Genomic DNA, 24,629 nt, shown 5'->3' with positions numbered 1-24,629 from the left:
AAATGATATTTCGTACATAAATTCCGAAAAAGTCATTGGTACGAGCCGGGGTTTGAACCCGCGACCTCCGGATTGCAAGTCGCACGGTCTTACCGCTAGCTCACGAGCGCTTGTTTGTTTCACTATCGTAACTAATATTATTATATGTTTTTTCAGAGCAACCAAAAACTATAATAATACCCGAGCCAACGCCCCAGCCGGGGCGCTCCAAAAAGGCAAAGAAGAAGGCCAAGAAGGCCGCCGCGGCCGCCGCCGAGGCCGAGCCCAAGGTCGACGGCACCAAGATGGTCACCCTCCGCAACCCCATGTTCCACCCCAACATGCCCGCCGTCGCCAACCCCGTCAAGAAACCGGAGATACGGATCCCCGACCCCATCCCCATGCCGCCCAACGCTTGCCAGGCCACCATCACCCCCACATCCAACGGGATGTACACCATCAGAAACCCACTAATGTCCATGATGCACCAACAAAGCTTAATGGGCCAACAAGCCGTGCCGATGTACGGACAACAATATAATTATGTCAATCCCAACACGTATACACCTGTACAGACCGTACCTAACCCGCAAGCGTACGTTCTAGATCCATCTAGAAATTCACCGAAACAAGATGAATTCCAGAATAGAATCATGAACTTAGCGTCATTTACACAGAAAAACGATGAAGGTTATTCTCTGTTCAAAACGAATGAAGACAACCAGCAGAAAAACTTCCTAACACCGGAGTACTATGTAGAAAACCCGAGTCCAAAGCCGGTCGTATCACCAAACCCTATAGGAACTAGACCGAACAATGACTCAAACCGATCTTTCGACTCAAACGACTCATCACTATTCACAAACACAGTCAGACCAGAGCCTATAGGCACGCATATAAAGCAAGAAAACGACTATGCAGGCCTGTACACCCCATTCGGTCAAGAAGACCGCAACGTGTTCAGAAACGCCCTGTTCAGTGATAAGAACGTGCCTAGTTACGGCAGTTATGATGATGTGACTAATCATATGGTGAACGGGGACCCTCTGCCGTACTTCCAGAGGTTGAGGGTCGGCTCCAAGCTGAATAACGAAGTGACGATACATCATGTTACAGAGTCCAAGTTTTATAAAGGACAGGTGAGTTGGATTATGTTAAAGCGTTTAATTTAGATGTTTTAATTTAATGATAAAAAGGTGCATTGGGGTAACTTCCGACACGATCTGTTCCTTAAGAACATCATAGAAGGTAAAATAGAGGGAAAGAGAAAAAGGAAGACCGAGAAAAAGTTATTTCAACCAAATAAAAGAAAAGGTTCAGGTTGTGTGATACCAGAAGGTTAAGGAGTTGGCAGAGGAACGAGTTGGAGATTGCTCCACTGACAAGAGCACAGCTCTTAAATATGAAGAAGATGTTAGGGTATTATAAAATGACTTCCCTATTAAATTTATCCCAATTCACCTTACCAATAAATGTCGTTTTAACGATATATTGCCTGCAACTAAGGCTAAGAATTAAACTAATAATCGTTTTATCAACGAATGCGTAGAGTCAGACCAACATAAGTTTTTTTCTTTATGGAGGATAGGCAGGCGTTTGACCACGATCACACCTGATGGTAAGTGATGATGCGGTCTACGGTGGAGCACGCTTACCTATGAGATACCTATTTACTCTAGCCTTGAAGAGATCCAGATTGTACTCATACGGGAGGGCATTCCACTCCTTGGCAGTTCGCAAAAGGAATGTTGAAGCGAAACGCTTTGTGCGTATTTGTGGAATACCTACCATGAAGCGATGCCGGAGTGCCGATTGTCTGGTCCGATAGTGAAATGGGGACGGAGGAATAAGGTTGTGCAATTCCTCGGCACACTCTCCGAAATGTAACCTATGCCAGCGGTTTTGACAGCCCAGACAGTGCGCGTGTTATTTTGAACGTCAAACTTCTATGAAATTATAACGTTTACTTGTACAAGTGACCGGCTGGGCTATCAAAATCGTTGCCAACTTAACTTGGTCTGACTCAGTTCTCTTTGAAAACGTCACATATCAATAATATTTTTGAGCTCGACAACCTTTTCTCTTTGTCAAGTCATAATTGCTAATATTTTTATTGCAATTTTTGAGTAGTTGCTTAAAATGAATATATGTTTCAATTCATCATTTGGAGCCTGTCGTGTCCCACTGCTGGGCAAAGGCCTCCCCCCAATCTCTCCACTGATCTCTATCCAGTGCTATGTCTGGCCACTCCTTCAAGAAGGAGTCCAGTTCATCCCGCCATCGCCGGTGAGGTCTGCCAGATCCCCGATTCGAGTTTTCGGGCTCCCACTCTGTAGTGACTTTGCCCCACAACTCATTCGGCATTCGGCAGACGTGACCAGCCCAATCCCATTTTAGCTTGGCCGCTTTCCGAGCTACATCGATGATTTGTGTCTTGGAGCGCAGCAGATGTTTCAATTACTGCATTTAATTTGTGATGTAACGCGTTGTAGGAGGGTTGCGGCGCCGAGGCTCGCGACGAGTCGCTGTTCTCGCGGCCCGCGTGGCCCAGCGTGTACCCCAGACCACAGCCCGGTAAGTTAAACTAATACCTACATACGCATAATACACGTGATTTCATACAAAAAGTATGAACAGTCAAATATTCTTGGGATTTGAAGGTTTTAATAATGACTGGAAATAACTGGCTAATGTAATGACAAAAGATTGATTTGTTGAATAAATTATATTGAATTGAACATTAATTATTATTTTCTGATTTGTGTAAATAAGGTTCAGAATTTGAAAGTAATTTGCAATTGTGACCGCGGCCGGCAAAACGTTTCACTTTGTAGCTTGCCATAAGGGTGTCTTGTCAGGTTATTCGTATAAAGATGCAAGCAAATCTCGTCCTTATGGCAAGCGACAGATTCGGACGGTTTGGTGGCTGCGGTCACAATATTATACAATTTTTTTTTTAAGTATGTGTATGGTACTTGTGTATAAGTTAGCAGTTAAGTGCTTTCGACCATACGCTATGTGGTTACATATTAAACAAAGAATGAAGGAGTGGTTAGCTTTGCGTAGCGTCGTTGTGGTGATAATAATTTAACTGCAAGTGTGTATGAGTTTTGTTAGTTCTACGGCGGTTTGTACACTGTCGGCGTAACCGGATGCGGTGACAACTGCAAGTTGGCAGCGTTGTACACCGTGGATCAATTAAACTCGATAGATTTAACCACGCATTTCTGAGGTCATAAGGAGCTAAAAATGTTATATGAGTTTTGGCTAAATAAAATAAAATAAATAAATAAATATTATAGAACATTATTACACAAATTGACCAAGTCCCACAGTAAGCTCAATAAGGCTTGTGTTGAGGATACTTAGACTATGATATATATAATATATAAATATTTATAAATACTTAAATACATAGAAATCACTCATGACTCAGGAACACATATCTATGCTCATCACACGAATACATGCCCTTACCAGGATTTGAACCCGGGACCATCAGCTTCGTAGGCAGGGTCACTGCCCACTAGGCCAAACCGGTCGTCAAAATTCGCCAAAAAAAAAACTTTTTTTTGCTGGAAAAAATTGTTTTGCGTCTTCTGCACACGACACGTTATTTATTTTTACACCTTGGTGAAAGAAAATCAATATAACGATTGAGTAAATTTTATTCATTTATTTCCAGCTAAACATTGCAAGTTTCTTTTAAAATTTTAATGTTTGTCAGTAGGTATGTCTAAACCAAGTCACATAGTGGCAGCCCCGCAGCTAAAAATGCATTTTTCACTAAGTTATATCATATCATAAACAATTTTTTACAAAAACTGTTATTATCTTTACACTACAAAACAATACTTTGTACAGAAAACTTTGTATGACATTTTAGTCTCTAAATGCGGTCAAGAATACACCTTTAAAATATGGGTTTAATTGGCCCACATTGTATAATATGCATAACGCTGTCTCGTTCGCCGCAAGCAGTCCGTGCATATGGATGGCGCAAGATATTTGAGCAAATAAGAGTAGGATATGTGATGTTTCAGTGGGCGTGTCGTCGCCGAGCTCGCTGTCGGGCTCGGGCGCCGGCTCGGGCTCGGGCGGCGGCTCCCCGCCCGACGACGACGCGCGCTTCGGGCCCGTGCAGCGGCCCGCGCAGCCCCACGCGCACGCACACCCCCACACCCACCCGCAGTCCAGACCCGTTTAACTGACACCGGTGAGCCTTTTAACCATATCTCTTTAGCTTAAACTCCTATGCCCTCAAAATAATAGTAAAAGCGTTTCGAACTTTTTATTTTTTTTATTTAGCAAAAAAAGTTGGTACAATATACATTTACATCATATTTCGCCAAACATAACGTTTATCGGCGAATGTCACCACCTTCAAATCAAATGTAACTGACCACCACCAGAACACCATTTTTGAAGCGTTCCTCCGTTTTAAATGTACATTTAGACTACAAAGAGCTAATTTACTACCCAGGCTACATTTCTGCCAATCATGTTCTAAGTTAAAATATAACTGTATCACTCTATTTCCTTCTACTATTTATTTATCTCTATTATAACATTCAAAATGTCTTTATTTACAGAATCCCACCAAAACCAAGCCACAAAACGACGAGCACAAAACAAAATCCAAAATCTTCCAAACTACCCGATATTTAAAAAGTATAGCTTATCTATGATGTAATTAAATAATCATGAAGAGATTATAGTGTAAAAACACTCAAATGTACGATTTACACCAAATGGCTAAAGATGAACCATTACTTAATCATTTTGAACTTCATTTCAAAGTGGTAGGGTGAAATTTCGCCTAATTTCTAACAGCTCAAAGCATCAACTTTCATATCTAAAGTCTATCAAACCCAAAGAGAATTTATAATAGAGATTTAACTTGACTGATATGTGATTTTCTTTCAATGTTAAATTGGCGCCATCTTCTAGAGCATAGGCCAAAGGTACAGCGCTATCGCTCGAAAAAATGCCGCCATACCTTTATGCTCTAGTAGAAGAATCAGTAAAAGAATAAGGATCAAAGTCAAATGTCGTTCTAAAAGTTTTAATCATGTGTCGAAAGATGGCAGTAAATTCACTGTGACTACAAGGTTTACTGACAATCCACCTCTATTTCAAAATCTCTTTGATCTAGCCTTATACACTCAACACGCACAAACACAGTCTTTCGTTTGTGTGGGTTGCGTCTACAAGGTTACTTAGCGCTTGCACCATCCCACTAACCCGGGATTAACCGGTTAAACCATTAACCCAGTGTCAAATTGTACCGGTAACCATGGTTTAACCGGTTAACCCCGGGTTAATGATTGGTGCAAGTGGCCCTTAAAGATGGCAATAGTCCAAGTGTTAAAGGTTCATCTCTACTGTTACGGCTGCTATTTTATTATGGAATGTAACTACTGTATAGATCGTGCCATTCACAAAGACGCGCCTCGACTCGTATTGCCATGTTATTAAAGGTTAGATTCGACAAATCTGCGCGTGATCGTGTTTGACACGAACTATATGGATGCTTTAAATTGCTGACTCTCGTAAGACTCGACCCAATCATAAGCGTTTGGTGTAAACACATTGCGTAGATATTTTGGACATCTAAACGAAAACCTAAATTATTAATTGTGCAAACGATTGACATGAAAACTTAACTTTATTTAATGATTGTGACATGAATATTTATTTTGAATTTATTTTATTATATTGGATATGACATTTTAATATCACAAGCGCTTAATGCGAGATACCATCGTTACCACTGTTAACTCACAATTCATGAACCTTATTGAAAACACAAGGTCTGAATGGTCAGTTAAAATACTGTGTTCTACAATACTTTAACCCGTCGACTGCCACAATCTAAAAAAAATACATCATTCAATTGACGTATTTGGGTGAATTGCAAAAAAATGGACATAGGGAGCTGTAATGTAATTAGTCTTTAAGGTAATTGGGTTACGACAATTAAGCGATCTTTAAGGTAATTGTGTTACGACAATTAAAGCATGTTGACGTTTGCTATATACTCATGTGTGTAAAGTACAGTCAGCGTCAAATACTTCGTAGCAGTCAAAGTGGCCAAATAGTTCGGTACACCATACTAAATATATGGTGTACCGAACTATTTGGCTACTTTGACTGCTACGAAGTATTTGACGCTGACTGTACAACAACTACAATAAAATTTACATGGTTAATAGTCAGTACACAATGGAAGACTAATTACAGGTCCTTAACTACATACTTACAATTCACCCATTGACGGCAACACTTGATTTTATGAGGTGTAGTACCGTGGCGTCTAGACATGATACCGTGGCTGTAAAAGGGTTATAAAAGTGCTGACAAAACTTACGGCGAGTTACACCACAAAGTAGTAGGTGAGGAGAGGCCCTTAGCGCCACTTGCACCATCCCACTAACTCGGGGTTAACCGGTTAAACCACTGACCCGTGGTTAACCCGTAGCTAACCGGTTAAGTCGCTATCCCGGGGTTAACCAGTTAAAATGTTAACCAAGTATCAAATTGTACTGGTAACTATAAATTTAACCGGTTAACCCCGGGTTAGTGTGAAATATCTGAAGATTCGAATTGTTGTGCCTTATAACACGAATGCATCATTTGATATTACGTTTACAACGATGTTCTATGTTCGCGATATATTGATGTTGTTCGTCGACAGCGCATAGCCTAGACTAATATTATATTTCAACGTAACAGCATAAAGTGTAAGCCAAGTAAAGGTTTAAAACCAACCATGCATATTGACCGCCGGGACTGTTTTAATTAACACGCAATAGTCTACTTTATTAAAATGCCTTAAGGTTCATTTTATACTGTAAAACATAGGTTACAGTGCTAAATATGTCGTTGGAGGTCAAATGGTTGAATGCCATAAAACTTTTTGGTCTCGATGAACGTATAGCTTTCTAGAAATGTTTAACACACGGGACAACTCTTTCAACCCTGATTTAAGACTAGTGTAACAAAACTTCTACCAGTGATATGCTCGTACATATTTGTCCACGTGATAGCGTGATAAACACTGCGCCCGTCTTTTTATCGTTTGGTGTTAAAATGTGACACTTATTTTATCACGTGTATAAAATTATCTGGCACTTTTGTCATCTATCGTGTCATACTTTTCAAATATATTTCGATTATTCATTATGTTGATTTGTAAATGAATAATCCAATATGTCCATGTCAAAGAAACACGACAATCAATGTTATCTCACCTAAACCTCGAGGACTTGACGCATAGAATATATTGCATGGTGCGTAATCATAATTCCGCTCGATTATAGATTAGCAATAAAGGCAATTTATAAGTCTGATTTGTAAATTTTACAGACCGATAACACTTAGAGCTGCATTTAAAACACCTTAAAATATAAATGCTTATTTGGCATAGCCCTAAAATTTTATTTTATTTTTTTATTTTATTCGTTTAAATTACATTTGCAACTTACAGCTAACACCATAGCGTCACAAACTCAGTCACTATATATAATAAAATAAAATAATATTCAAAGAAAATATTCAAGTCTAGAAGCCTTTGAAGGCCAGACGGCGTAGGAATATGCCCTGCCCCGGACGCCAGGCGATCGTGATTATTTAAGCGAAATTGAACTTTACGGAGTCCCTCGTAAGTCCCTATTGCATTGGCGAAGCTGGTGTCCTTGGCAAGACCCCGATGACGGCCACAGCCAAATATGGTGGTCAAAAGGTTAATCCGTATCCCTTTGGATGATAAGAACGGTTTAAAAAACTAATTGATATTCCGAGGATTTGAATCGCAATTTCACTTTCTCTATTTCTGTCAGTCACCATTTATTTGCTAAAATACAGTCCGGTGGATCTTAAATACATTTTTACGAACAGTGTATTCAGCCTGCTATTGGGCATCTGTTCATCATATTCTGTTAATTAAACATAGCCTTGAAAAGGTGTGTACAGTCAAGGTATTAAATATCGATACAGACAGATTGCCAAAAATATGTACACACTACCTTAATGTATGGGCTATAAGGGCGTGTATACATATTTTAGGGACTTTGTCCGTATCGATATTTAATACCTTGACTGTACAGATTTTTAAAGGGTCGGCAACGTGCATGTGGCGTTGCCGAGTTGCGGGCGTTCGTAGGCTACAATATCCGCATACCAGCCAGGCTGTACGCTTGTTTACCACCGTGGTATAAAATTGGCAGCTCTAAGTGTTATCCCTGTACCGGGCCTTCGGCCCTCGACCCCGATGCTGACGTATGACGAAGTTTGTATGGAACTAAATAAGAGTATTATAGCCGACCGCAGGTTGTATGTAAACGATAAGTGAAATGTATATTATAGATGAATGTGGTGTATTATTTCTCAAGCCTTCCCTCTACTTTTGATTCCCGCTGACGTGATATTGCGTCGGCAGAAATTTACCTCCCAAGTCCCATGGACGCGATATCACATAGGTAATCGCAGACGCGTTTTCGTACAAAATGTATGGATAGTAGGGTGAAAGTAGTATTTGGGTAAAATAAAAGAATGTTTAAAATCAAATATGATCATGTTTACTTCTTATATCTATAGCAGCAAAATTGGCACACTAATTGGAACAAATTATTTCCATTCAAAAATACTGCAATTATCAGTGGCGTAGCGTGCCTTGGCGGGGCCCCGTATAAAAATTTGTTTGGGGGCCCTTAGGAAGGGTAAAGATTTCTCACAAAAACGTACGTTGGGGGCCCCCGTGGCCCGGGGGCCCCGTATAATTGATACGGCAGATACGGCGGTAGCTACGCCCCTGGCAATTATAGATGAAATGATTTTAGACTAGGTTGCTAATAAACTTCTATCATGTAAACGCTAACAACATGGGTACATTTAAAAAACACGTACCTAATTATTGTATTAACAATTTTAGTCATGCCACCATAATCAACTTTCGTTCCACAATTGAAAAAAATGAAAATTGAGTATTACTGAAAAAATGATAAATGCCCATAGATAGATATTTCCTTTTAGTCTACTCTGTAGAGTCTGTAGCATAGAGAAACAAGAAGTAAGCATTGAGTGCTCACTTCATACATCAGTTTTGATACCAAAACGCTTATTATTTTCGTAGTCGACATCTAGCATCGAGTAGCGGAATTATCAGTTCCGCTACTTGACACTAGATGGCTCGGGTGTCGCGACTGACGAAAATTGTATTTGTCAACAATTTACAACTAATAATATTAGCTGAAAATTGTTGAGCATTAGACTTATCGTTCGTCGCAACATCTATTGTCAAGTAGCGGTACTGATAATTCCGCTACTCGATGCTAGATGTCGACTACGAAAATAAGCGTTTTGGTACCAAAACTGATGTATGGAGTGAGCACTCTATTTTTTTTTTTTTTTATACTACGTCGGTGGCAAACAAGCATACGGCCCGCCTGATGGTAAGCAGTCTCCGTAGCCCATGTACGTCTGCAACTCCAGAGGAGTTACATGCGCGTTGCCATTTAGTTCTTATTTCTCTATACCTGTAGGGATATGAGACTGTCTTAACACGTGACGACCACGTAGAAAGAAAAAAACCGCGACCATCATATCCCTACACGAAATTCACCTAAATGAAATGCAATGAGATTCCACTATAAAAAAAGTATAATTCTAAAATTAAAAAGTCTGTCGAAGCTAATAGAGTCCACCGACTTGGCAAGCGACAGTGTGGGAGCGCCACCTCAAAAGTTCCCCGCCGCATATGTCTGTCTGTATGTCCGCGCCTTGTACTTATTATTTTATGTACAATAAAGTGTTAATAAATAAATACAGGTGTATACAATATTACGCTTTACTACCCATGCGAAGCTAAGCTCGCACGAAGGGTCGCTAAGCTAGTACGTCAAAATCCTGTGGACATTATTAAAGATTATAGTGGCGTTCCACACTTTGCGGCTGCCTAGTCGGTGCTCAGGTAACTTAGACCATAGAGAAAGAAGTAAGCATAGAGTGCTCATTCCATACATCAGTTTTGGTACCAAAACCTTATTATTTTCGTAGTCGACATCTAGCATCGAGTAGCGTAATTATCAGTACCGCTACTTGACACTAGATGGCTCGGGTGTCGCGACTGACGAAAATTGTATTTCTCAACAATTAGTGAACAATTTACAAGTAATATTACAAGTAGGCAGAAGGAGTTGAAAATAAAGTTCTGGTTGATCCGGTTATAATATTAGCTGAAAATTGTTGAGCATTAGACTTTTCGTTCGTCGCGACATCTATTGTCAAGTAGGAGCACTGATAATTCCGCTAAATTCCGCTTTAAGTAAACTATCTATCATCTAAAAGTAAACAAACAATTTGTACATTTTCGGGTAGTTATAACATTTATTGGTTAACCAACCAAATACAAAACCGCCTGGATCTGTCACTGAACGACCTGACTTTAACCTACATCATTTGATCATGTAATGTTTTCATCTACCCTCAACAGGCTTAAGGAGCAATTTGAGGGTAGATTTTGTTTACTTTCATTTAAAAAACCGGGCAAGTACGAGTCGGACTCGCGCACGAAGGGTTCCGTATCATTATTTATAAAAACGGCAATAAAATTATGTTTGTTGTATGGGAGCTCCCCTTAAATATTTATTTTATTCTGTTTTTAGTATTTGTTGGTACCAAAACAATGTATGGAGTGAACTGATGCTTACTTATCTATGTTTACACGGACTCCATGACTGTAGAACCCTTAGATTAGGGTAAATTATCACAATATTCGTAAAAATAAATTTAACTTATCCTATAGTAACACAGCAACACTGTTTTTGTATTTCTTCGCTATTAGGTACTCGTCCTCTATACTGGACCAGTCCCACTTGGTTCGTTTCCGGGGCTCCGCGGGCCGGGGCTCCGCCGCCGCGTACACGGAGGCGCGGCGCCGCGGGGCCGGAGGGACTTTAATGGGCTCTGGGAACAGAAATGAAATATTTATACTTTATTTGGTGGGGTTTCTGGAAAACTTGTAAGCTGAACTCAATGATAGTATAATGTTGGTTATTTTCGTTTACCGAGTGAATGAATAAATATTAAATATTATAAATAAACTCTAGGTCTAAACTTTAGCAATTTTGTATATGTACTGTTTGTAAACGACTGTATGTTTCTAAAATATAATAAATAAATATTAAGTATAAGACATTATTACACAAATTAACTAAGCCCCACAGTAAGCTCTAGAAGGCTTGTGTTGTGAGTACTCAGACAACGATATATATAATATATAAATATGTATAAATACTTAAATACATAGAAAACACCCAAGACTCAGAAACAAAATATCAGTGCTCATCACACAAATAAATGCCCTTACCAGGATTTGAACCCGGGACCATCGGCTTCATAGGCAGGGTCACTACCCACTAGGCCAGACTGGTCGTCAAAATGAAAGATGAAAGTTTATGCACGAGTCTACTAAAATGTTGAATTGACGCTAAAAAGGAATACAATCGTCTTAATATGACTAATAAGCTCTGCATCGGGCTTTTCGATCCAGTGCCATAATGAGCATGTTAAAAAAAACCGGACAAGTGCGAGTCAGACTCGCCCACCGAGAGTTCCATACTTTTTAGTATTTGTTGTTATAGCGGCAACACAAATACATCATCTTTTTTTTGATATATATACTACGTCGGTGGCAAACAAGCATACGGCCTGCCTGATGGTAAGCAGTATCCGTAGCCTATGTACGCCTGCAACTCCAGAGGAGTTACATGCGCGTTGCCGACCCTAACCCCCTCCCACCCGTGTTGAGCACTTCAACACCTGTGTGAATTTCAACTGTTTAGCTATCACGGTTCATGAGATACAGCCTGGTAACAGACAGGCAGACAGACGGACGGATAGCGGGGGCTTAGCGGGGTCCCGTTTTACCCTTTGGGAACGGAACCCTAAAAATAGCGCTATACCGACTTCTTAGAGGCAGGAAGAATATGAGCCCACGTAGGCGATACGCAATGAAATCTGAACCCTTGAATTTGTATACTTGGAAACATACGCGTCATACGCAACGCAACACATGAATATTTCCAAGCATATAAATTAGAAGGTTCAGATGGTCATAACGCATTGCGTACGTGGGTCAGTTCATATGATGCTACTTTCACGCCATATGTACTGTACAACGTTGTACGATACACGGGCGAACAGGTAATTCGTAACTCGTGTCGGGAGTGTTTTAATTTATCAACACTCATTGCGAATTGCCTACTTTCTGCATTTGTATCGTAATAGTACATAGACAGACAGACATAGAGGACGGGAAACGAAGGGTTGCAGGCAAAGTAGATGTAGACGGCCGAGCGTAGCGAGGTCAGATAGGGATACGCGGCCGGCAACCCCGTTTCTCGCCGAGATTTGTATAGTGCTTTTTCTTTAAACTTGCAATGAAAAAAAAAATAGGATAGTGATGATGATGATATGGATGGGGATACGCGGCCGGCAACCCCGTTTCTCGCCGAGATTTGTATAGTGCTTTTTCTTTAAACTTGCAATGAAAAAAAAAATAGGATAGTGATGATGATGATATGGATGGGGATACGCGGCCGGCAACCCCGTTTCTCGCCGAGATTTGTATAGTGCTTTTCTTTAAACTTGCAATAAAAAATAAATAAATAGGATGGTGATGATGATGTTGATTGTTATTATTACTTTCGGGTTATTAAAAGGGGACCGAAAATTTGATTATATTTACGCTACGACGCACGGTTTAGGAGATACAGCCCTATAAAGATTTCTGCATGACTGAAAAAAAAACTTTATGGGGCTGTATCTCCTAAACCGTGCGTCGTAGCGCAAAAATAATGAAATTTTTGTTCCCCTGAGAACCCCTAAATAATACTCGTATTTAACAAACACAAAAAAGAAAAAAAAAACACAAAAAAATAAAAAAGCATAATGGCAGAATTTTGTTTATAGGTTTTTTATGGTTGAATACCAAGACGTGCCATAATTTGACGTTTAAAAACAAAAGAAGGTTGCCTTACAGGCCTAGGTGTGTAAGGCTGTATGAAATTCCTTTAACATATCATCTTCACTCATCGTCATCGCACCTGATATGTCGTATTTCCGTACCTAATTTGAAGTATGTCATGTCAACATTTCATTACAAGTTTGAGAAAATAACTATTACCACACGTTCTCAGAAATTTTAACAATTTACCCATGACAAGATTGACATAGTCGGCTAATAGACGGGCGGATGGGCAGCATAATCTTCGATAGAGTTCAGATTGTCGCCCGCCCTCCAGCGTGGAACCCTGAAATATTCACGAAGTCTTACCGTGTTGTGGTCGGTCTAGCACGGAGGCTCTCCGCCCCGCGTGCACTGTGGCGGCGCGCGGCGGCGGCGCGGTGGGCGGGGCCAGCGGCGCGGGGGCGGGGCGGCGCAGCAGGCGCGCCAGCGGGCACTCCGCCCCCGCCTCCTCCTCCGCCGACGTCAGCAGCGACAGCTCGCGGAGCGTCTGAATAAAACGATATGTTCTTACATGTTTTCTACACCGTGTTTTTTTTATCTCCGTTAATTTCAAGGGTGCCCTGAGCTCAATTAAGTAACTTTCTCAAAGACACCGGTATTCTAATTAACTCCATTTCGGAGATAGTCAAAATTGTATTTTTATCTAATAAGGCCCTTACGAGCGTGTACACTTGCCTTAGGGGCTGTTTACATATTGATTAGTGTTTAGTACGCGTTCATACATTTGCTACTAAACGTAAGTACTATCTCGGATGATCGATGTTTGAAATGACATTGATATGTCACAGTTTCAATTGTTTGGTTGAGTTAAATGTAGGGAGGGGAGAAAAATACAATTACAAATATGGAATCAATAAAATATTAGATACTTTATTTTTATTAGGGATGTAAAAGTCTCTGAGTGTCAGAGGTAAAATATAATTTAAAAAACGATCATTAAATTACCCTTACAAATAAATGATTCATCTATATATCTATCTACCTTACAGATGTAACGGGTCTCCAAGACTTGAATTCTAATATAAATAATTAAAAGACAAGAAATTAAATCAGACAAACAGATAAAAACCGAATGAGTTGTAAAGTTTACATAATTATAACATAACATGTAGCCCGTGTAAAAACTTAAACAGACCGCTACATTTAACTTATTTTGTATGAAATCACATGACTCATCATCGCAATGTTAGGAGTTTATGGTAAATCAAACAAATGAATTAGAGACACATTTGAAAAAACCGCTATATGGAAATAAAAATAAATTCTTACCTCTTCTCGAAATTCTAGCGTCATTTGATAGATGAAGTGGTGGCTGCTATTGTACATCAGCGCGTTCGAAAACATCAACAGCAACGCGCGTGTGAACTCTGCCGTCGTTCTGTCAACCAAACAACATACCTAATAATCCCGTGGCCCTATTATAAGGGGATAAATTATATCATAAGAATTGGAAATAGAGGTGGATTGTCAAAGAAAACTTTGTAGGCACAGTAAATTTACTGCCATCTTTCGACACATTAAAACTTTTAGAACGCCATTTGACTTTCATCCTTATTCTTTCACTGATATGTGTTAAATTGGTTAACCTTTTGACCGCCAAAGACGTCATATGACGCGCGCGGCTACAGCCCAATATCAACCTTCATGCGTACCGACAAGGTTCACGTTTACGCGCCGCGTGCGATAGGCGTGGCGTTCAAAAGGTTAAATATCAAAAAGTGGCGCCATCTAATAGATCAAAGGCGAGCAATTTCAAGCGAAGGATCAAAGTCAAATGGCATTCTAAAAGTTTTAATGATGTGTCGAAAGATGGCAGTAAATTTGCCGTGGCTACAAGGTTTTCTTCGTCAATCAACCTAGTGCAATAAGGGAGACATGTCCAAAATCGATAACAAGAATCATGGAAATCCGATATCGAAGTTGAAGGATTTTCGATCGATTCGAGTCAATTTTGTACTTTTAAATATATGTACAGTCACGTCTAAAAATATCGATACGGACAAAGTGCCAAAAATATGTATACTCGATTATACAAACTACACCTTAGTCAAAATATGTGGCTTGGCCGTTTCGTTACCGCCACATGGGCGTAAGGTGAACAATTTATTAATATTCATTACTTTTTTTATTATAGGTTCCTACAATAGTTCATGTAAAAAACGGCCAAGCCACATATTTTGACTAAGGTGTGGAGTTTGTGAGGTTAGGGCTTGTAGAGTTAGAAGATTGGCTCTACAAGAGATCTGATAACTTGTAGCTTTCTGTGCTAGCAGAATGAAAGATTCTTAATGTATTTATTTATTAGCTTCAGATGTTTCGTCTTTATATATATATATATATATGTATGTGTGTATTATGTTTGTATGTAGGTATATGTTATTTTATGTATTTTTGTTTGATTCGTTTCGCTATTGTAATTGTAGCACGTAGCACCGCTCTCAATCTCTCTGCTTAGCCTTAAGGTTGACTGGTAGAGAATGCCTCGTGGCATTAAGTCCGCCTTTTGTACTATAAGATTGTTTTCTTTTGTGCAATAAAGATTAAATAAATAAATAGGCGTGGCGTTCAAAAGGTTAATAATTGATTACTTGTAGTTTGTTACTTTTTTACCCCTCGTTTACCGTTATCTACGAGTTAACGTACTATTCGGTATCCGGCCGAATACTATGCCACTATTCGGTATTTGGCTGAACAGTGAAACTTTGGCCGAATAGGACGGAAACCGAATAGTGGCCAAATATTCGTTGCATCTCTACTGAAAACCTTCAACTGCAAGGTGATCCCCGGCGAGCCACGAACCTTACAGTATCGTATCCTTGTTACCTGATGTCGCCATCTTTGATCCTCCTTCTGATGGTGGACAGGTCCGAGGGTCGGCGCACGATGCGGCTGTAGAGCGGGGCCAGGTCATCCGTCACGGGCCGCAGGAAATGCTGCGCGTAACGGTGTCCACATATCCTGACAGATGACGAATAGTATTAGTATATCTTATACCTTTAAACGAGCAATTCTTGTATATATATATATATATATATATATATATATATATATATTTCTGTGATCTCGGAATCGGCTCTAACGATTTCGCTGAAATTTGGTATATGGGGGTTTTTGGGGGGGTATACAATCGATCTTGATTAGTCTTATGTTTGGGAAAACGCGTGTTTTCGAGTTTTCATGCGTTTTTCTTTCGACGCAGAATATGGTCAGTAATTTCGTGTTACCGGCCACTGTCCGTCTGGTCCAGCGGGTTAAGACACGGACGGCTAGAAACGAGTGTTACGGGTTCGAATCTCGCCCGGTGACCAATGTTTATATATAATTTTTTAATGTTTATTGTTTTACACAAGTTAATTTAGTAAAAAAATGTAGTTAACATTATCATCTATACACCACCATATTACAATAAATAGTTATAACCGAGCAAAGCTCGGTCGCCCAAGTACTGTAGTATTTATGAGTATGAGCCTTGTTGCTTGAGTCAAAACACAGGTATAATATGTATAGACATTACCTTTTATAAACCAGCATGGCGGAGCGCTGCCACCGGTGATGCTGCCTCTCTTCCTCATCTTCCGGGGAATCCAAGGGTTCTATTTTCACTTTTACCTCGGCCAAACTCGCTAAAACAAAACATACTACTGAATTTTTATAGTTTTTTTTTCAATTGTCTCGTATCAATAGGGTTGTTTCCATCTATAAATCTTAGGGCAGAATAGTATCCCAATAAATTCTTATGGATTATAAGAACATGTTAAACTACCTTTAGTGGACCTCTAATGGGCATATTTTTGTAAATATTATTATTATTATTTTTTATTATTTAATAAGCAGGCAGGCAGTTTGACAACTGATATGACCTGTATCCAATATTCATAAAGATAGTTATCATGAACGAGTAGTAGATATGTGCTTGTCTAATTTATTTTTAAACTGGTTCACATTTGGTGCTGAAACCACATCTTCTGGGAGTCTGTTCCAAGCCCTCACCACTCGATTGCTGAAAAAGTGTTTGTATGGGTTACTGTGAGCCCTATGCCTTTCCAGCTTTAAATGATGACCTCTCAGACGGTTGTTGTTGTTGAGCTTGAACATCTCTTGGAAATCCTTGAGGTCATAGTGCCCAGATAGTATTTTGTACGTCTCTATTAGGTCGCCACGTTCTCTGCGGTGCTTTAGAGTAGTGAGGTTCAGTTCCTTTAGTCTCTCTTCATATGGCTTGTTTTTAAGTTGCCTTGGCAGTTTCGTGAAACTGCGTTGTACTTTCTCGAGCATCTCAATGTCCTTGGCAAAGTAAGGACTCCAGGCTTGAAAAGCATACTCCAGTACGGGTCTGACATATGTTTTGTATATTTTTAGCATCATATACGGTGTTAAGGTAAATATTGAATTAAAAATATCTTTTAACACACGTCACGTGACCGAAGTCGAAACGATATTGAAGATTCTGATGACGTCACAACTCACGGTTTGACGCTGGGCTATAACCGCGAAAATCGAAGTTCATCATTGCAGGCATTTTTCTCTGTCATTCTAATTACCTCTTAGTAAGAGTAAAAGAAAAAGATCCCCACAGTATACGATTTTCGGTTTTTGCTGTAGGCCCCCCGTTGTCTGTTCCAAAGAGTAAAGTAAGTATATAGGTCTGTTCTCGCACAAAATTTAATACTCAAGCCGTAACCATTTTGGTGGTGGGCAATTAATTGAAGCTTCGATATCTGCACTAAAAAATAACATCATAGAAATGCTAATGGATAATAAATACTTTATGATATATAATAACTTATTATTACCTACAGAAAACATATTTTATTAGCTGGTTAAAAACCCACACGCACGCAACACAGCTTGCCCACCACCTAAATGGCTACGGCTTGAGTATCAAATTCTGCACTGAGAATAGACAACGGGAGGCCTTAGTGTTACGTGTATATGTACCTATATACTTACTTTACTCTTTGGTATGTACATAGTTATGTGTCAAACCGTAAACTGTGACGTCATACAATTTTCAAAGAGCGTTTTGGGTGCAAAGCATGGGACAAAATATATTTTGTTAGTTTAACATATTTAAAGCCGTTTTTAGGGTAAAAGTTAAATTTCAGGGCAATGTTTGGTTAATATAGAACGTATTACAAGCATTTCAAAAAATTGGAAACAACCCTATTCTCTCACCACACTAAACAGTTTTGCCCTTTGGCGTTTAACCTTTTGACCGCCAAAGACGTCATATGACGCGCGCGGCTACAGCCCAATATCAACCTTCATGCGTACCGACAAGGTTCACGATTACGCGCCGCGTGCGATAGGCGTGGCGTTCAATAGGTTAAAGAAAATTACTAGCCAAAAAACAGCAATCCAAGTGTATCATGGCTACGTGGCATCGAGTCTACGATATGGTGTAACTGTATGGGGTAACGGGTCAAATATAAATGGATTGCTAATAGCTCAAAAGCAGTGTATACGCGCGATTTGTGGTATTTCGGTGTTAACTTCATGCAGACCATTATTCAAAAAACTAAATCTGCTCACTATTCCTTGTTTATATATATTAGAAATGTGTGTATTTGTAAAATGCAATCAAAATCTATATAATGACGAATGAATAAAAAAATGACGAAATATTAAACTTCAATACGCGTTACCCTAACTGTTTATTATGGTGCCTAACAATAGACCTAACCTAATCACGTAGGTTATTCAGTAATCAGTAATCATTTATTGCTTTCATAGGTACGTACATTAGATGTTACATTTGGATATCGGGCAGCTATGAGCCCTGTAAGCGCACTGCAAATTTAAAATTATTCATTTAACTAACTAATAATAATACTTAACATATTCTTAATCTAAATATTATTTTTGGTATGTTGTCAGGAATGTTAAAACGTGTTTTTAAGTTTATCGCATTACACATGGTCTACCCCTTACGAGCGCCGAGGTATATCACCTCTATACTTTCCAACCTTCATTCAAATTCTGATAGAAAATAAAAATAATGTTCCCAAAACACAGTAAGAGCATGAGTCACATTAGTAATTTAATAATAATAATAAAAAATAATAAGAATGTTTATTTATCAGCTCACAAAGGATTTGTAACAATTTCACAGTATGATAACAACATTCGAGATGAGGTTGTGATCCTTTGTGAGAGACTGGAGTCTGAACTAGGTATAAACCTGTATTACAGTTCACCAGGCTCTCACCCCCGAGAAAACATTAAGTATACCTATATTAATATATAGGTTTTGGTACTAAATCTACAAGTGTACAACAGAACTGATAATAAAATAAAACTAAAAATATTAATTAATTTAATGGTTATATTAGTATATAACTAGTACTGCGGAGATATTGACTGTGTATATTGTGTCTAGACTTAGATAGATTAAATGTGTTCTGGGAGAGGTGGTGCATCCTGCCGTCATACAGTTCTTACTAGTACGGAGGAATCATTTCCTACTCTTACGAATTATATACTGTAAAGTTAAAAATGTATTAAAAGGAAATAAATAAATTGAATTGAATGGTTATAACTTGTTTTGTAAAAACTAGTGCCTACGCTAGATGGAAATCTATTTTTATACTAATTCATCTACTTTGATTTTTTACTGCAACATTATAATTTATTTATTACTTATTTCTTAAATGAATAATAATATGCATGCACAAGAATAAGTAGTTAGGTTATACCAAAACTAATTTTCACATTCCTAACAGCTGAAAGTATTAAGGTTCTATATATTTATTCTAACATCCCATGTACCATATGTTCTTGCGAATAAATTATGATTGATTGTTTAAAAAAAATCTTACCTGTCAAATCCAACACAGGAACGTGTAGAATATCACACTGCCCTCTGACATCCTCTATTTTAAACATTAGTTCGTTATATGAATCTTCATTCCTCAAGTCCAATTTGTCTGTGTATGAGTCTTCATGCCTAAAATCTGACTTATCTGTGAAAGAGTCTTCTAATCTCATGCATTTGTCCAGATCATTGTATTCTGGTGGTTTTATGTTGTCCTCTAGGTAGTTTTCATAGTTATTATCATGATCTATGACTGGGAAGTCAAATGTGGTTGTTTCGATGCTAGAGAGAGTTAGGTTGGAGAGATTGTCTTCTAGCGGAGTCTGAAAAAGAAAGAGTAAAAAATGTATAAAAACATATTAATATAGCAGATTTTGACCTTATGGATGGCGTGCCATGGTGAAGATAGTGCAGTGCCGCGCCTGTGCCGTGTATATTAATTTTATATATTTATTTGATGGTATTTTTTTGGGATAAATTAGTCGAATAAGTAATGCTTCATCGGAAACCGGGAGGTAGCTCATATTTAACTTGCACGATTTGACCCATACAAACATACATAGTTACATCGCAAGTTAAATAAAAGCTTGTAAAAATAAATCTTAGCTTTAAAGCCAGTAAATTTAGAACTGTGACTTTGTCATGAGGTAGTTTTCAAGTGCAGTTTTATATGGACAAGTTTCTAGAATATAATCATAGAAATATATTCAATAATCTTTACAAGAATAAAAAGTAGTATATCAACATGCAGGTTCTGTGAAATGTAACAACCAGAATTGAAAAAAACTTTTATTCTTTATTGTAAGACTATATGAACTCACCTGCTGTCTGACACAGTAGTCCAGAATCTTCTGAGCATTCTCAACCTTCCTCTTGAAAACTTGTATTTTCTTCAGCAGCGCTAGGCACTCCCAGCACACATTTATTTGTGAAGTCAAGTTCTATAAAAAACATTCAAAATTAACTAATACTTTTTTTCTCTTATATGTAGCATTCAATAACCTCAAAAATACCATCAATTCTACTCAGAGAGGGTGTTTATTATTTTAAGATATATCATTAAAATTCATCCAAACTTTTGTTTCATTTTGGATACATTAAAAAGAATAATTGAATCTTGGCTTATATTGCTAATCAATGCAATTTGTGAAGAGGGTGTTTTTCCGACATTTTTTTATTTTTGGAAATTCAGATTTATAATCGTCGTTTTAGGAAGGGTTGTTCAAAATTTCAAATATACTGTATGAGGCACCACTCTACTTTTTATAGTTAGCTAGATATGGATTCAGCCATTTGTAGGACGCTTTTGACATGTAAATGGAATATTTTCGACAACCGACAGTTTTATGGCACTATGTCAACATTTGTATACCACATTCGACATTTGTATGGTCAAAGTAGCCATACAAATGTTACATAGATAAATAAAAACTTTATTAATAAAACTGAATAGAAATATTGTTTACATTCAAACTCTTAAGTGTGACAATGGGCTAGGGACTCAGCTTTTGCCACGGGTGACTGCACAGCACTGTTTTTCAGCCGTACCTATCTCTTTGCTTATATTGTATTGTTAATTAAAATGTAATGGTAGATCAATAGACAAACCAGATTTAGGGAGGTTTCCTCGAGACATAAGAAAAACAGTGCCTCGCGAGACAACCACAAAAAGGCTTTCCTGGTTTTAGTAAATAATGCATTACTTTTTATAAATAAGTAGATTGATCCTCTAAATAATTCTCTACATACATGTATCGAGTATTTGATAATACATTGCCTACATCCAAACTTATGATTTTTTGCTAAGCGAAAACACATGTGGGATGAAATAGCAATAAATTTTGCCGTTTTAGGGTTTTAAATTCCCTTTTATCACAAACAATATATCCTTAAGGAACATTAGTACATTTTTTTAAATAGTTTATAAGAAATTATACCCATAACAATACTGTTTGTTCAATGTATTTGGAATTATAGTCTTGGGACAGCAAGAAATGCTTATATGAAAATAGACCCTTTAAATTTAACCATGTGTTGCCAGATCCCAGGACGAGAGATGGACCTTACAAGCGACAGCCTGGAAAGGTCCAGACAGAAAAAGAAAATGAAGATGGCCACTGGCACACTGGGCTGATGACATAATCAGGCGGGTCCACAAGAGCGAGCGCATGTACGCACAAAACGGCATGTGAGCCCACCTTTTAAAGTAGCAGGGGCCAACTGATATGGGAGACCCACATTCGCAAAAATTTTAAGTCTGGAAGAGACCTATGCCTTAACTTAAGAGAGGGTTCTGGTGTAATTTTCTTTATATATAAATTAGGTTTATTCCTAGATTAAGTTGAAGATATTTTATGGTTTTGTTCTGTTACCCAGAAATTCTTAAAAATGAGGATGTGTTCCTGCCGGTGAGTGAGGTTGCCAGAGCTCAATGGAAGTGCAGAGTGTTAAGGGCGGCAACACACATGTAACTCCTCTGGATTTGCTGGCATACATTGGTTACGGATACTGCTTACCATCAGGAGGGCCATATGCTTGTTTGCCACTGAAGTAGTAAAAAAAATATTCGAATAAAAAACCCCACTGTATGCTTCAACATAAACATGTTTTTCACCCCTTCTTTGTAAAAATATTTGCAAATAAATGCTACCAGATCATTGTTAAATACTTTAATTTATACTATTAATAATTTAAATAGCTCACCATTCGTGAATTATCGCAAATTTTGAGATAAATGTTGATGTAGTCTCCAACCGGAGTTAATGTTCTATTAGAACTAAGACAAGCGTGGCAAAATAACAAATTATAGTTAACGGGTTCTTCCGAATTTACTCCACTCTCGTACATTTTAAAAACAATCTAGTTTTCAGTAAATTTATGTGATAAACACAATAATGGAATTATCAATCAATCAAGCTCCATCAAGGTATGGCGCTAGTTTGTTGACGGTTGGCTATGTTGGCTTGCAGCTGCAGCTGACGCCGCTGTTTGACGTTTTTGAGACGTTTTTAGGCACACAATCAAGTTAGAGTAGTGCTTGCACACGAGCATGTATCTTACGCACGCTATAGTGCTAATAGGGTTGTTTTCAATTTTTTGAAACGCTTGTATTACGTTCCATATTAACTAAAAGTTGCCCTATTATACTAAAAACGGCTTTAAATATGTTAAATTAACAAAATATATTTTGACAGCTGCTTTCGCGTCCAAAACGCTCTTTGAAAATTGTGTGATGTCACAGTTTACGGTTTGACACATAACTACATACACACGTAGAAGATACGAACTGTCCACTGACATTTGTCATTTGTTGTTTATCGCCTATCTGTCAACAGTGTCAATTCGAGAGTTGTGACGTCATCAGAATTTTTGATGACGTTTCGAGCTTGGTCACGTGACGTGTGCCAAAAGATATTTTAAATTCAATATTTACAAAAATATGGTCATTACAGGTCCCCTAAAAGTAGTTTAACATGTTCTTATAATCCAAAACAATTTATTAGGATATAATTCTGCCCTAAGATTTGTAGATGGAAACAACCCTATTTGCGAACTTTGATATTCTGGGTTATAGCCCAGGATTTTTGATCATTCGTTCGCCAATAACATGAATCTAGTATTTAGTATGGATTAGGCTTTAGTGGTGGAGGGGAACTGACAGAACAGGATAGTCTTATGTACTTTCAGTAGGAGTAGTAGAGAAAGCGCTATTATTGTTTGTCCTTATCATAGTCTCACTTTCCTTTCTGCCTACTTCTAAAAAGTCCTAAGTGTCGAAGACGTTTTTTATGGTGGGCAACAAATAATCCGACCAAATTACGTAGGTTGTTTATTAGTAAAAGTTAGAACATTGCGGCCATGTCTGCACAACATTAATATCAAAGAATATAATACTCACTCACTAGGAGAAGAACGATAACTCTATACAAAAAATGCCCCCTTTAAAAGTTCGTTTAGACTACTAAACTAAAATCGACAACTGATTTAGCCTAGCACTATACATATATTATTATACTCTTTGGCCGTGCGACATATCGAGTGTGGATTTAAAAGGAGTGAAATCGCTTATGGTAGTGTCTGCAAAAAATAATAGTTCCAAATCTCTCCTGAGTTGCGCTAGAGTAGCTAAGAACCTATTCTATTCTAGGTATTGTGCCACCTATTTAAGGTTGATTGTTGACACTTTTTGGTACATGGAGATTTAATTCGTTACCTTCCATAGGTGCAACTGTATTGTCAAAAGTCAACTTTCAAAGTTACCCGATTACGACCGGTTTGCCCTAGTGGATAGTGACCCTGCCTATGAAGCTGATGGTCCCGGGTTCAAATCCTGGTAAGGGCATTTATTCGTGTGATGAGCATGGATATATGTTCCTGAGTCATGGGTGTTTTCTATGTATTTAAGTATTTATAAACATTTATATATTATATATATATATTGTTGTCTAAGTACCCTCAAAACAAGCCTTATTGAGCTTACTGTGGGACTTTGTCAATTTGTTTAATAATGTCCTATAATATTTATTAATATATATTACCCACGGACGTAGATATACCTTCATGGAGTTACGGCAAAATGTATGAAGTATCGCCATCTCGTTTACCTGTCAAATTCGAAGCACGAAAATGCAAGATGCTTAGATATTGCGCATCTCTGCGTAGGGGGCGCCTCTAGTACATACAGATACCGCGAAACACGAAAATCGAAATATCGTTATCTGCCTCTCTATCACTCTTGCGAGCGATAGAGAGACAGATAACGAAATTTTAACTTTCGCCTTTCGTGGTAGACCTCTGTAAAATTAT

The 24,629-nt window shown here is 38.3% G+C and overlaps 2 protein-coding genes across 2 annotated transcripts in view; one reads left to right on the top strand and one right to left on the bottom strand.

Moving 5' to 3' along the window:
• LOC133532830 (uncharacterized) overlaps nt 1–8,351 on the top strand; it is a 97,521-nt gene extending 89,170 nt beyond the window's left edge. The window contains 4 exon segments of the mRNA XM_061871682.1: nt 157–1,118; nt 2,472–2,553; nt 4,023–4,195; nt 4,572–8,351. Coding sequence (XP_061727666.1) covers nt 157–1,118; nt 2,472–2,553; nt 4,023–4,186 — 1,208 coding nt within the window. The 3' untranslated portion in view covers nt 4,187–4,195; nt 4,572–8,351.
• Nucleotides 8,352–8,535: 184 nt separating this feature from the next.
• On the bottom strand, nt 8,536–22,863 carry LOC133532493 (uncharacterized). Its single transcript, XM_061871202.1, has 8 exons — nt 22,527–22,863; nt 20,645–20,764; nt 19,828–20,146; nt 16,524–16,632; nt 15,833–15,967; nt 14,279–14,387; nt 13,316–13,496; nt 8,536–10,944 (listed from the first exon to the last, which is right to left on the bottom strand). The coding sequence occupies exons 1-8, from the start codon at nt 22,668–22,670 to the stop codon at nt 10,778–10,780; spliced, it is 1,284 nt and encodes a 427-aa protein (XP_061727186.1). The 5' UTR covers nt 22,671–22,863; the 3' UTR covers nt 8,536–10,777.
• Between the last annotated feature and the right edge of the window lie 1,766 nt (nt 22,864–24,629).

This window comes from Cydia pomonella, chromosome 27 (genome assembly GCF_033807575.1).
Source record: "Cydia pomonella isolate Wapato2018A chromosome 27, ilCydPomo1, whole genome shotgun sequence".
Lineage (NCBI taxonomy): Eukaryota > Metazoa > Arthropoda > Insecta > Lepidoptera > Tortricidae > Cydia > Cydia pomonella.
This window is presented reverse-complemented; position numbering and strand designations above follow the sequence as displayed.